At 40.3% G+C, this 14328-nt stretch overlaps 2 protein-coding genes across 2 annotated transcripts; one reads left to right on the top strand and one right to left on the bottom strand.

Moving 5' to 3' along the window:
* Position 1: 1 nt before the first annotated feature.
* Positions 2–10830, bottom strand: LOC137992035 (disintegrin and metalloproteinase domain-containing protein 10-like). The gene is made up of 13 exons (XM_068837093.1): positions 10315–10830; positions 9027–9193; positions 8610–8744; positions 7728–7861; positions 7403–7632; positions 6584–6845; positions 5634–5956; positions 5042–5207; positions 4000–4159; positions 3688–3789; positions 2565–2751; positions 898–1100; positions 2–217 (listed from the first exon to the last, which is right to left on the bottom strand). Exons 1-13 carry the CDS (start codon positions 10330–10332, stop codon positions 4–6), a joined length of 2301 nt encoding a protein of 766 aa, XP_068693194.1. The 5' UTR covers positions 10333–10830; the 3' UTR covers positions 2–3.
* On the top strand, positions 9242–13612 carry LOC137992034 (DNA-directed RNA polymerase II subunit GRINL1A-like). Its single transcript, XM_068837092.1, has 5 exons — positions 9242–9513; positions 11303–11651; positions 12642–12707; positions 12791–12888; positions 13386–13612. The coding sequence occupies exons 1-5, from the start codon at positions 9428–9430 to the stop codon at positions 13492–13494; spliced, it is 708 nt and encodes a 235-aa protein (XP_068693193.1). The 5' UTR covers positions 9242–9427; the 3' UTR covers positions 13495–13612.
* Positions 13613–14328: the final 716 nt, after the last annotated feature.

Raw genomic sequence — 14328 nt, 5'->3', positions numbered from 1 at the left:
TTGTCAAGCCGTTTGTCCTGTAGCTATATCACAGCCATTCATGACAGGAATTTGCCGAGTTCCTGCTTGAACAGGAGGAGCCTGATGGCGGTGTCTGACGATGTGCATCAACAAGACTTGTCTTGCGAGGCTGAAAGGGTTTGTCCTTGTGCGATAAGTGATCCTCAGAAGAACAAAGCCAAGGCACATGCCGCCAACAATCAAAGGGATGGAATACCTACAAAATTTCGATTAGTGCAATCTATGAATAACAGGTTTAAATTTGATGTGACCCCACTGCTCCATTCAATAGTCCACGGATCCACATCTTTTTTCTTCCGACCATCAGGACGGAAGACCGAGTCAATTGGGCACATTACGCTTTGTGTTCACACCACAAAAACGGAGACATTTGACAACAGTCTCAAAAAAGTGGATCCCATGGTTCCAGTCTAGGCGGTGAATTGTCTTGTGTAATGTTGAACATATGCGCAATCACTGTCTACGCTTTCGAGAAGCGATACCAAAAGACGCCGCTCATAATTGAAATATTTTGCTTCTTTTTGCCAACTTAAACGCTAAGAGTTGAAAAAAACGCATAGATGTGGAATGGATTCAAGTCGGCTTTTTTGAGTGTTGTTTTGGGGCTTTGAACTGATTTGGGGACGTGATTGGTTGAAATGTCAATCGACCACTTTCATAAATGGCGACTACTTTTATATTCTTTTGTCTTTATGTTAATTAGACATACTGCCCTTATTTTGAAACAGAAATTCTTTTGAAATTTGCTTGTCGGAGCAAGGCTAGAAAGGCTCACTAGCATTAAGACAAAAGAATATTTTCTTTGGCCGCCATTATGAAAGAGGTCTATGAACTGGTCTTACTCTCTAGTTGATGGCAATAAAATTGAATACGTACCAATGTGACTTGAGCCAATCCAAAAGACTGTCCATACTTTCCTTTGAAAACAGTCTATCGAAGGCATCCCTGAGTTTGTCATCGCTATCCACGGTAACACAAATACCAAACGAGTCACAATATCCTTTGTGATTCTTGCAAGTGCTGCCGGGACGTTTGTGAATTACTCGTCCATGGAAATGGCGCGCTGACATGCATTCTCTCTGAAAGGACAAGTGCATTACCACAATTATCCGCGGCTAGTTCCCTGATAGAGGATTTTTTATCAATTACTACTGCTATGAGTGCTAGTTACAAAGCAGAGAAAAACTCTGACCAGGGTGGGAATGGAACCCACGACCTTTTGGTTGGAACACCGCTGCTCTACCAACTGGGCTACCAGGTCGTGGGAATTTAAGATGTCAATTTCACGGCAATGAATATGTACAAGTACAAGGAAGGGTGTAGCACTTATATTTCAACAGAATTATCTATTGGAGGGTAATAGGGACTTTAAGATAGTACACGACGGTAGACTGGGACGGTTAGATGAGTGTCATGTCACGCAAAATCTCCGTGATATTTGACCGTCGTGCTTCTAGGACGGTATGTTTTCGCCGGGTTTCTCGTCGTGGAATCTACGGTGAAAACGGTAGGAATTCATCCATACTTATTCGCACTATTTTAGTCTTTTCCTTTATTATGCATTGAAAACTGATCACCCAATGTGTTAAATGTGCATTTGGTTGTGTTTGTCTTGATTTATCCATCGCTGAAATGAAAAAATCTAGCGAAAATTCTGAGTTCATTCAAAGACTCGACATCACTCGGCCACATCGCGACTCAAACCAAAATTTGCTTGTTCTCAATGTAGCGTTATTCCATAATCCACCATGACACAGGAGGAAAGCAGAAAAGAAAGGTAAAAGAGATAATTGTAGCCGCATTTTTTGTTTATGAACCAATTCCCCTTAGCGGATTTACACTCGCTAGAATCCAAGGAATCTAAACAAAATGGTTCAAATTCCCAGTAAGGATAATGAGGATTCACTGATTCGTATTCATGGTATAAAATAAGAAATTCCTCCTCGCTAATTGAACCTTCTGCAAAAGAAATTACAAGAGAATTTCTCGCCTCTTCAAAAGACATGTTTATTCCACCGTCCTACGGTCGTGTTGGCCGAATCTTAAGTTAAAAATTTTCGCGCCTTTCTACCGTACTAGTTCAAAGTCTCCGGTATACGCATCCAACCGTCCCAGCCTACCGTTGTCCACTATCTTAAAGTCCCTATTGTGAAGTGCTACACGGCCAACGTTTGCAAAAAAACGTAACCCTTTCCTTTATCTCATATGTGTTCGTCTGCAAGCCGGAGTGCAAGGTCTCAACACCACAACGGATGTTTTGCTATTTCTCTTCTAGATTTCACGTTTTAATAATACCATAAAAGCTGCGTTTTCCTTATTTAAAGAAATTTCTGCATCGCAAATTGGCTTATGGCATCCCAGGGACAGACAAACCCGTGCTTCTCACTGTTTCTGTCGGAGTGAGGTGCGGGATTGCGGAAAATTCAGTCAGTTTTAAAGGAACGAAGCATGATGCATGTGCTCTTTTTTTAACCGAGTGAAACATCTTTTAAGGAAGTTCGCAAAGGCTAAGTGCTTACACTGGTAACCTCCTTTCGACTCACCTGAATTCCTTTGCAACACACGTGGCATACCTCTTCTTCATTTTGGTAACATTCGCACTCGTTGAGCCCATATAGGGTACATATCGGTCCAGTACATGCGCCATCCAAACACGTGTTGGATCCATCGTTACAAGTTACATTTCTAGGTTTGGATTCTGCCGGAGGACAACGCCCACTCTGGCCATTGATACGAGTCATGGAACCTTGCTAGTGCACTATCAGTAGCCCTTTTGAACCGGTACGGCAGCTATTTTGGCTTAGATTGTTTTGAGGAATATATTATGGCACCCCGGGGCCTTATGTCTTCATGTTATGGATGTAAAACTTGATTTGGTTCAAGTAATTTTTTTCGAAACATTAATTTTTACATTTTCTTTGCCTCGGAGTAATTATAAAGTGAAACAAAACAAAAAGCCAATTTTATGCCTACAGCATGAATGCATTGGTCCAAGTGCGTCCTATAAGGTATTCCTCGGGACATAGCGCTTCTCCTTGCTTACACTATCATATTTTTACCTCTCGGAGTAATAGAATATGTTTTCTACCGCCGTATCGGTAACAAAGGTCAATTACATCTAGTTTTGTCGTACAAAATGTATATCCTATTCTCTAGTTAAAGGGAAACTGTCACGAGATTCGCATGCGCTAGCGTCTTGTGAAAACTTGAAAAGTGTTAGGTTAACTTTTTTCAAGTTGAATCGACAAATTCAAAATGGTGTCCACTGGGGAGGGCCATGGAGGACAAAGGAGAAACTCCGGCGAATATACGTGACTCACGCGTGAATCCATGATGGCGGCTAGAATTTTCTGTGGGCTCGAGAGCCAACAAACTCGAGCATGCGCAGCTCATGACAGTGCCCCTTTAACCATCTTATTTCAGTTCCCTTAGGACCTTTATTTCTATTTTCCTCCAAGCCTCTTTCTCTTCTGCAACAGGATTTCGAGAAGTAAGGCACTAGGAACAAGGTGGGATGCATAAGCTTTGCGTTAGGAAAAAAAAAAAACCCAAGAGTAGCATATAACAAAATTAAGTCAACGACAACCAAGTCATCCGTTTATCTCCAAATCTCTAAACAGTTCTCTAACTTTCTGGTAGCCTAAGAACACGAGGAAAGGATATTTGCAAGTCGTCTCCGAACTGCACTCTGTTTCTTCATGACAAACGTGCGTTTTGGATTCAGGGATAAGGGCACAGTCTTCAGTACAACAGGTTCCTGCCACGCGACTTGAAGAAGACAAAAAAGAGAACTCGTTATTTCCCCGTATAAATCTTTTGATAAATTCTTCACAGAATATTAACGCAAATTTGTTAGCTTTGTGTTGGTGCGCTACTTTGTTGGTGGGCGCACAACTCTCCCGGCAGTGCCGGAAATGGAATTTTGTTTGGAGGCTTCGCCCACTAAAGAACCTCGGTGACTGGCGGTCACCTTCACACCTGCACTGCTTTCCTTCTCTGACTGTGCATCCGGGTATTCCAAGAGAGTCATTCCTGGCTACACAGCACTTGTCCACGTAATCACACTCATCTGGTTTGCCACAGTCGCACTCTTCACCCTCCTCTATGATTCTGTTACCACAATACGAACCATTGCTTCCTGGCAAATACCAGAATGGAAGCCAAGTTAGCATATGAGTAGGCCAGCCTTACCCCCTCCCCCCTGCCCCCAGCCCAGATGGACGCTGGATATGAAGTGATAGATAACCCGAGTTGGTTATAATCATTTTATATCCAGCAAGCGAGAGTAGAATAATTGTTTTATTAAAAACTCCATGGTCCTCCCGAGGATAGTATTGTCGACTAAAGCATCGTTTTCTGCCTCGGTCTATTCCGGCCATTTTTTCTCAGAGCTGCAAAAATGTTTTCAGCTCGCTTCACTGCTGACATGTTCCTTGACCATATTAGGTACAGCAGGTATATTTAACAATTATCCTGCTCAATCTTGCGGAATATCGCCTGATACTTAGCCGACGAGGCCGTAGGCCGAGTTGGCTAAAATTCAGGCAATATTCCGCAAGATTCAGCAGGATAATTGTTTTATCATTCAACACATTGATGACAAAGCACAATTTTCTACGTTTATTTATCAGTTTTTAATTATTTTACTTAATCACGGCCAGAAGCAATGCCACCTCATCGACAGAACGAGGTTGTATCTTTTGCACCTTTTTTCCAAATTATTATTTGTGTGTCTTTTCACACGACATCACGGTCTGAATCATATCGTGCGAAGGAAAAACAACCATATTAGTAATGTTATAGTTTGTACTAGTCTATGCTTCATTTTGTGCTATTTGCAGCAGGAAAGAAAAAATAAGTTTTCTTATTCCCCGTAATAACGAAAAAAACTTGGCTCTTCTTGACGCATTAAACTTTATTCCTAGACTACCTTTAAGATCTGCAACTTTGCTAACTGGTGTTTCTGTAGACTTGGTTTTCCCATCTACGTAATATCACAAGTTAATTCCAATTAACTCACCTGTAAAGCATTCGACTCCTTTAACAGATATAACGGCAGAAATTTGTTCCTTGCTGCACGGAGAGAACAGCAAGTTATTGGGTTCCTGTCCATCGATTCCTCCGGAGTACATAACAAAGTTACCCGCTTTTCCTCCTGGTGAACATTGACTCGTCTCAGGGTCATGCTAACGGGAAAAAAAATCAAATTAATTAACTGAGCTTGAAAACAAAAACAAGCAATTCAGCGGTTTTTAATTGTCAGTGAGAATCAAAAGTTGATGTCGAGAAACCTCGTTCCCAGGACCTTTCCCTTTGCTTTTGGATGGGGCCTCACCCCAAAGCGAAAGGTCCGTGGTGTTGAGCGTAGTGATTGGCTTAAAAATCTCGCGCTACTGTTTCAACCAATGAAAGGGAAAAAACTCAAACCAATCGCGACTGCCACACGCCCTTTTTCCCATACATTTAGCAGTCTCCTGTAGATGTTTCTGAACTCTGATTAGTTCATCGATGCTGTTCTGATTCATTAGAGTTGTTCTTTGATTTTGGTTTTACGACAATCGATTTAAAAAGTAGTTCACGATTCACGCAGCGGTCGACCCAGTGTCTCATACCTCAGATCCAAAGCTGTGTCCAAATTCATGCGTAACTGTTATTACGGAAACCTTCCTTGGAACCCGGATGCCAAAGTTTTGGAAAGTAGCAATCGCTGTGTTAAAGTTAATGGTCTTTTCCTCGTCTGTTACAAGAACTTTTTTGGTGCATATCCCACCGGGTGTGTCCAGATCAGGCGTTGCTACCCAAGCCAATCCTAAGACCCCGTTATTAAAGTCCCTGTATGTGAACAATAGGGCCATGCAGTATTCATCGTGGTCTATCTCGCTCCATTTTAACAGATACTGCGTACTTTCAATATCTTCTGGACTTGATAAAGAACCTATAACCGGTTCAGAAACAACGAAGGCAAAATTCCAAGAAAGAAGGCAAATAATACAATGTTTATTTAGTTTTTTTCAAACAAATCATTATTAGTGATTACGCCCCGAAGTTCGAGATTGCATTGAGGCTCTTCGTCACAAAAATCTGCTCCTTAGAGATGACAATTTCCCCTTTCTCTGCTCAAAACTACTTCTTACTTGGATCACTTTCTTCAGTTTTACACGGAACACGTTTTCAGGAAGTGACTCCTGTTTTTTCGCGGGTGCGATTTAAAATCCATACCTGATGCAGCACCACAATAGGCTGAGTTCGATATCTCAATATTCAGGCATGGCTACGAGGCTGTATGGTCAAATTTCACGGCTCAGTTGTTTTCTTTGTCTCACAAGTCCCAAGGGAGATTTCTAAACAAAACAACAACCTTAACTCTGATCATAAAGCCTCCTAACCATGTTTGAATATTGATATATCGAACGTGGGCTATTGCTTCACCTATCCCGTGAAATTTAACGGTCTTTCAATTTGCAGCCACATAACACCATAGTTACTGTAGAAAGTTACCCTGCTGATCTGATAGGAAATAAAAATGAAATGATGTGGCAAAACAAAATGAAGAGTCAACTACCTTCTGCTGTAACGTCTGTAAACACGGTCACCGCAGCTATGAAAAATCCAATGCCATCCCCAGGTCCCCCATCCTGATTAAAGTCTGTTGCCCTGAAGGCTCTATCGGCCATTCCTATGCTATACACCATTTCTTCTATACTCGCTCTCTCGGAACCTCCTCCCACGTTCTTGAAAAATGAATGATCAGCGGCAATATGTACAACGCATGTGTTAAGGCTGGAGTTTTGAGGACTACGGCGGCGAATACGTTTGCTTGTTACCTGTCGGGTAGAAAAATATGGCGTGCTGACTTTTGATAGGTGCAGAATTTGATATGAAATGAACTGAGTAGTGAGATGTGTTTCCATTCTGAAACGACCGTAGAACTCCACATTGGCAAAAGATAGTAACTGCGAGGGCTCTGTTTCATATACTTCAGTCAGCTAGGGATCTACCCGTTCTTCACATCAATTCGAAAGAAATACTCTATTTAATTAAGGATACTTGACAGAAGCCATCGAAATTGCTTTTCTTTTGGAACCTGTCAATCAAGAAAGTACCCAACCGAAAACACGGGCTTCCTTTACGTCTTTTATTGCTTGAAAGGATTAAAATTCGTCCGATTATCAAATTACATCTCTCAGCGAAATTTAATACCTCTCTTTTTCTTTCCAGTGACCAATTGCAAATATTCAACCTTTTCGGGGGAAACCTCAATGTCGGTGGTATCGGATATAGGGTATCGCAAAGAAAAGACGATATCCCACCACCCTTTTATCCGCTTTGCAATGAAAAAGAATTTTAGACAAACTCCATACCTTTTGTCCGATATACTAACCTGAATAAATGAATCACGATACAGATCTTTAAAGCGCAACGTTTCCCATTGAACTCTGGAGAAGTCGAATTCAGCACTTGAAGCTGGGAAAATTATTGAGTGAAACTTAAATGTTCCCTCGTCAAAATGCCGCTCAGCGCGTTCAAGGTAGAATGTTTCACCAAATGCAGAGAAACTTCCGTCAAAATGTCCCTGGATTATGTGACCCATAACAAAGGAGGATGGATCACCTGACAAACAAAGCAACAGACCATCGAGAATGATTCATTCTGAAACAAATCGATGTGATCTCAAGACCAAAAACAAACATACAACCAGGTTATACCTTGCACAGTTCCCGTGTAGGCCGTGCTTGGTTCATAATCAGTATTTATCCGCTCTGCATCTTTGACCAGGATTCGAAACTTCGTAACATTCAAGAACAACTTTTTATGTTGCTTCAGTACTAGGGAAAATTTTCTAGAAAATTGAAAAAATGATTATAGTTTACACTATGATAATGAGTGTTCGCACATAATTGTATTAACACAATTTTATAATGATACAATTCAACAAATTTTGATTGGATATAAAACAATCGTGTATGATAAGGCTGCTTGAAAAGACCTTTTTACCCAACCACGTTTTTAGTAAGCACACCATCCCAAGAGTTAGAATATAATGGGACGTCTTCATGTATAGTGGAACCAGGCGCCCCAAGCTCACAACGAGCATAATTATTAGTTTGGTTGGGAAAACGAGTACTGATTTCGACAAAGCGATCTAAAAATGGCTTATGAATCGACGCAAGACAGAAATGGACAACATATTTGAGGAAGGGAAAGTTTATTGTAAGAAAAAGACCTTTTTTTCAACTGAGCTATTGGGTGCAGGGGTGGAGCAGTGGTGAGAGCACTCGCCTCCCACCGATGTGGCCCGGGTTCAATTCCCAGACTCGGTGTCAGATGTGGGTTGAGTTTGATGGTTCTCTACTCTGCACCAAGTGGTTTTCCTCCGGGTACTCCGGTTTTCTTCACCTCAAAAACCAACATTTGCATGATTTGATTTGAGTTAATTTGTTGATTTCAGTTTACAGTGTCCCCAATTAGTGCTCCAGCGCTAGAACGACTAGACACTTAAATAAATTTCCTTTCCTTTCCTTTAATTAATCGAGCTGTGAGCTTGGAGTGCCTGTGGGTAGAACCGTTGCCTTATCCCATTTGCTTACCTCTTAAAGGCGGTAAATTTGATGATAACGGACTTCTGCGGAACATGGGTTGCAGTTACGTGTTGTCTATGTATATCCACAACATCATAGTCAACAGCATCGTAGTACTTTATCCTCTGAAAGAAGGGAAATCCTGTTAAACAAAGAAATGGCACTGATGAAAACCTCGAGCTTACGTCAGCTTAAATATGAATTGAAGAGTTTTTTAGTTTTACTTAGGCCTCGGAGGATGAAGAGTTTTTCTTCTTTGCCTGAAAAGGAAATTGACTTGCAAAACCAAGCTTGTTTGCAAATCTCAAGTAAATGTAACTTCAGTAAGCTTATAAATGTACAGAAAGCTACGTAAGCTTATTTTAAAATGAAATCAGAGGGATGGTGTTAGACCGATATGTGTTACTAAAGTGCCAATGCTTAACTTTCATCAGAATATCTTCAGTGTGGTTTCTGGTGGATTCTCCTTCCAACATCAAACCAAAAATCGAGTAGCAGAAAAGAACTTGGAAAATGCCATCATAAAAAGCCGTCATCAGTCTTAAATTACGAAGAAGTCCAAGTCGCCGAAGTCGCCGACAGATCTGTCTCATCTGTAAATAGAAAGGGAACTGGGTTCCAGCAAAAGGGGCGGTTCCTAAGCAACATGGCGGTAACTAATCGATTGTGCCAGAGCTTATATATTAGCAGATTTTGCGAACGTTAATTTTTCAGCTATCAGCTAGTATCCATTTAATACTCTTGGCCTTAAATAATGGAAGCTATAGGAGATCAGCACGAGACGATGCACGAGTCCGTAAAGTGACAATTCGTTGAAGAACAGCAACATGGCTGAGAAAATGGATTGGACCAAACTGTCGAAAAGGGAGCTGCAGGAAATTCTGATAAGACAGGAAAAGTTACTGGCTAATAAGTAAGTTTATAATAGTTCTGTGTTGTCTATGAAGGTAAGCCAAATTACAAGGTCTAGTCCATTAGAGTGTTGTTTTCAGGGGCCCCAGGTTTTGTCATTTTCTCCATTAATTTTTATATTTGGGCATCTCTTAAGCACCACAGATCCCTCCCTTACCTTTTTGCTGCAAGAAAGTGAGGAGCCAATACATTAATACAGCGAGCCATACCAGGCCACTACACGGAGGATCTTTTTACTAAGGAACATGGGAAGAATGATGCACATAACGTGGTGCCATAATGCAATCAACAGTGTGCACCTTTCATATTCAAGTGGTGCCTGCCTTCGGTCACGCCAAAACGCAGACTGCAGACTGTGCAGACCAGGTGTAAAATGTGGCGTTACTCTCACTGTTATTGAGAGCTAACCGTAAACAGGCTAACCTGAATGTTATTTAGGCCTAATTAGGCTAACCGAATGTTATTTAGGCCTAATTCAGGCTAATTTTCATTTTGCAGACGGTCTGCTCAGTCTGCAGCTTGCGTTTTTCAGTGTCCCGCCTGCCTTTAACGATTCCAGAAAAAGGGATAAACATGCCTATTGCTGATGTTTGAGTTGTGTATGTTTTGACTATCAAATCCCAATCCATGTTATTTTTAATGTCATCATCTTACCAATTAGACTATATGTTATTGACAATATTATTGCATACTGGCCAAGTGTCATGCCTGCAGATCAAAAGCTTCCATGTCATGCTTACTCATGCCTGTGTTCCAATTTCTCACGCCTGGTAGAAAACTTTGAGCCATTATATATACATACCTGCCAACTCTCACGCATTATGTGTGAGTCTCACGCCTGCGGACCAAAGACGTTGATCTCGGACATTGAGGGCAATTTCTCATACCTGACTTGGAAATCCAGATGACTTGTTCTTCAGCGCACTAACAACAAAAATTTTCCAACAAACTGCGCTTAATGACGAGTTTGAGTCCTAACTATATCAGAACACACTAAAGTATCACATTTCAGTTTGCATTTGAGGGGCTGGAAACATCTTCGGACATGCTCGGTAGCGTTTGGAAGTCTTAGGTAAATCAGCGGAAGTAGCTGGAACATTTTTGGAAATTCCCGTTATGAGGAGACAAAAATCTCAAGCATTTGACGTGGGAAAAGTTGGCAGGTATACCATTACAGCATTAAACAACCTCCTGCCCAGTAGACTGGTGCTCTCCCAACTGAGCTGACTGTTATTTGAAAATTTTCCATGGATGTAAAATGGCCTGATGGAATATTACCAGAAAGACAAACTCTGTATTACCTTTTATTAAAAATACACAGGTGATTATACAAAATCGCGCGCTCTCATTGGTTTGGTATCTCGAATTATCAGCCGATAATCACCTCGACGGACAAAATGGCTGCCAGTAGTCGTTTTGCAACTGTAAGTGAAGATGATTTCGCATTGAAATGTTTTTTTTTTTCTCTTTTTTGAAATAATCACCTGTGTATGTATACTAAAAAAGACTCAGTGATTATCGGTGAATATTCACCTCGACTTCGTCTCGGTGAATATTCACCGATAATCCCTTTGCCTTCGGCGAATAATTGTTAAATAAGTAATCAAAGCATCCATCGATGCACTTCAGCTCAGGGTGTCGAAACATCAGTCATTGCCAACAATCCTTCCCAGGACTACTTTCACCCAACTGATCAGTGTATTTTTTAATGTGAGAGCATGTGACTCTCTGGCTCAGTCTACTGACCTGGTATTATTTCTGTACTTAATTTGTTCCCTCTCAAAACACAGAAAGTTTATACAAAGCCTCCCAGACAAAGGAAACAAGGTATTAGCTACAATAGAAAAACTTAAAGAGATGATTGCAAGAAGAGATGACCTTGAAGAAGCTGTTGCACAATTTGAAAAGATGACTGTGTCTCGCCTGGTTGAGCGAACAAGACTTGACCTTTCTGACAACGACGATGACATTTCTGATGCAAGAAAAGATACTTCAGATTCAGATGTGCATTACAAACCTAGACATAAGAACAACAAGAAAATTAGTATTAGCCACTCAGAAAATAGACAAACAAAGCAGATGTCTTACAAGGAATGGAATTTTGAATCATCAGCCACACCACCAGTGTACAAGTTAGAGGTACAGAGTATGTTTACTGGATTCTATTGCTCTGTAATCTCTATATAGGATCATTATTAGCAGTTCACTGTTGCCTCTACTATGACGAGAGATGATGAAAATTTGACTTTTATGTCTTGTGTGCATTATTATTCACAAGGTGTCTTGCCAATCAAACAGTAACGCCCCAGTAGTTCAAAAGGTGGATAATGCTATCCACTGGATAAATCAATATCCATTGGACAGCGCAATTGATTTTGCTAGCGTTTATCCATTGGATAGCGATTTATCCATCACTTGAACAACTGGGGCCAGATCTTTATCACCCAATGTCTAGATCTGTCGACAACTTCTATCTCCACTCAAAATGTCCCCTAGGAAAATTATTTACCTGGCTGTAGCTGGGTCAAAAATCCATGCAAACTGCCTTAACCTGTTGACTTCTGGTGGTGAGACTCCGTCTAACGCCAGACAAGATTACTCGTCAACTGGGGCTGTTCTGGGGCACCTGAAGAGTGAATGGGTTAACCAGTAATAAACTATGTCCCCTCCATCAACCATACGAAAATGAACTTTAACCCTTTCAGCCCCGTGAGGGTTCCCCATTGACGAGTAAAATCGTCTGGCGTTAGACAGAGTAAAATCTATAAGTGGCACTATTGGGAGTTAAAGGGTTAATGGGGACATAGTTTTTGAGTGAATCTAGCTGTTGTTAAGGTAGTTTTCTGCCATAATGGCTTAAGAATGAATTTAATCTAAAGGAGATTGCATCAAAATGAAATAGTCCTTTGGACTTAAGGATTACTAAAATGCTTCCCAAATAATTAACGAGTAAGCATTAGACAGAGTAAAATCTGTAAGTCTCCCTCCTGCCAAATCCACAAAAACAGACTGAACTAGATTTCAAGTATTACCCGTTCTCCACTTTGTCTCTGACTTGCTTATAGGACTGCTCAGAAATATTACCACAATGTGAAACTTGCCTATTAAAAAATTCTGATTGTTTCTCAGAAATCAAAGCCTGTTTCACTAGACCAATCCTTCAAGCTTTTACAAGAGCAAGAAAAACGGTACAAGGTGGGCAGAAAACTGAATTCTTCTGCATGCACCTCTAAAAAAAACACTGTTAAAATTAATTATTGTAAAACATCTCTTTGTAGGACCTGCAGGCTGAAAATGCAACATTTAAGTTAAAAGATCAGGACTCCTTCACAAGAACAGTCCCCATGATGACCCTCAGCTTACAGAGCACTCTTCAGTATCCTTTCATGGTTTTAGGGTTTTAGTTTATTACTCATCAAAACTGAAACAGTTTTCATAAATTAAAAACCTGAAATTAATTGACATAACTTGCAGCACATTATGCCAGAAATAATAATAATAATAATAATAATAATAATAATAATAATAATAATAATAATAATAATAATAATAATAATAATAATAATAATAATACAGGTACACTGAAAGCTGTGTAGAAAGTATGAGTTGGAGTGTACCGACAAGTGGTACGACTATCAACCCTTACCAGTTGCAGAGAACGGAGAAGTGAGAATAACTTGGGACATGACTATCTACACAGACAAGAGGCTGAAGCACAATCGACCAGATATTACTGTAGTGCACAAAGAGACAGGAATGGACACTTATGGACTGCTGACATTGTGATCAATCTGCAGATAACCTTTTTCAGTAACTTATCATGGTTGCACATGTTGTCATCACAATTTTGCCTGATCTTTAACTGTTTACAAGATACAGAGAAAGTACCGAGAATGAAATTCTAAGTGACGATGATGAACACTATGATGAAGATACAAAACCAGCAGAAGTAGATAGTGATGACTTTGAGGACAAGGGCTGATGTTACAATTTGGTGTTCACCATAGCAAAAGGCCATTACTGAGTTCATGGTTAAAAACAAGGCGATAAGATTTTCTTTGGTAAACAGATGAACTTGAAATAAACCATAAAGACTGACAGTCCAGTAACATTCATTTTAGTTCCACAGTAAACACACCCACAGTTCTTAAACAAAGGCAAAGTATTTACCAATTACCATTGATTATGCAACATAATTAGAGCGGTTTTCAAATGAGTGTCGTAAAACCAAAACCAAAGTAATTACTTTGGCCAATCAAAAAGGACGGAGACAAACCAGTAAACCAATCAAAACTCGACGTAATTACACGTCGCCGACACAATACGCGGGAAAAGTGCACGCACAAGCCACACTTGGTTTTGCTTTCACTTTTGATTAGTTGAAAAAGTGGTGCAAGAACTTTGAACCAGTCACTGAGTGAAGTAATGCAAAACCAAAGCAATTCACTAATTCCTTTCAACACTCAATTGAAAACCGCTCTATTTACATAGTTTATTGAACAATAGTTATTTACCGGTAATGGTTCATGCTTTAGTTTGAGTACATCCAGAAACCCATAAGGGTTGAAACGTGTAACGGCCCCTTGTGTTCTGGGAAACAAGCATCTGAATATTCAATTTGCCAAGTACCATATTTGGAACAACAAGAGCAAGGGGTTTCCAAATATGGTACTTAGCACTGAAACATTCAACCAATCAGTTCGCACTGAATATTCAGAAGCTGTGAATGCACATTACATGTTTCAACCCTTATGGGTTTCTGGTACATCACAATATGAATCAAACAGGACGTTTAGGAAGCACAAGAGAAGCCAAG

The sequence above is a fragment of the Montipora foliosa genome, chromosome 2, assembly GCF_036669935.1.
Source record: "Montipora foliosa isolate CH-2021 chromosome 2, ASM3666993v2, whole genome shotgun sequence".
NCBI lineage: Eukaryota > Metazoa > Cnidaria > Anthozoa > Scleractinia > Acroporidae > Montipora > Montipora foliosa.
The sequence above is the reverse complement of the archived record's forward strand: the minus strand, read 5'-3'. Positions and strand labels throughout refer to the sequence as shown.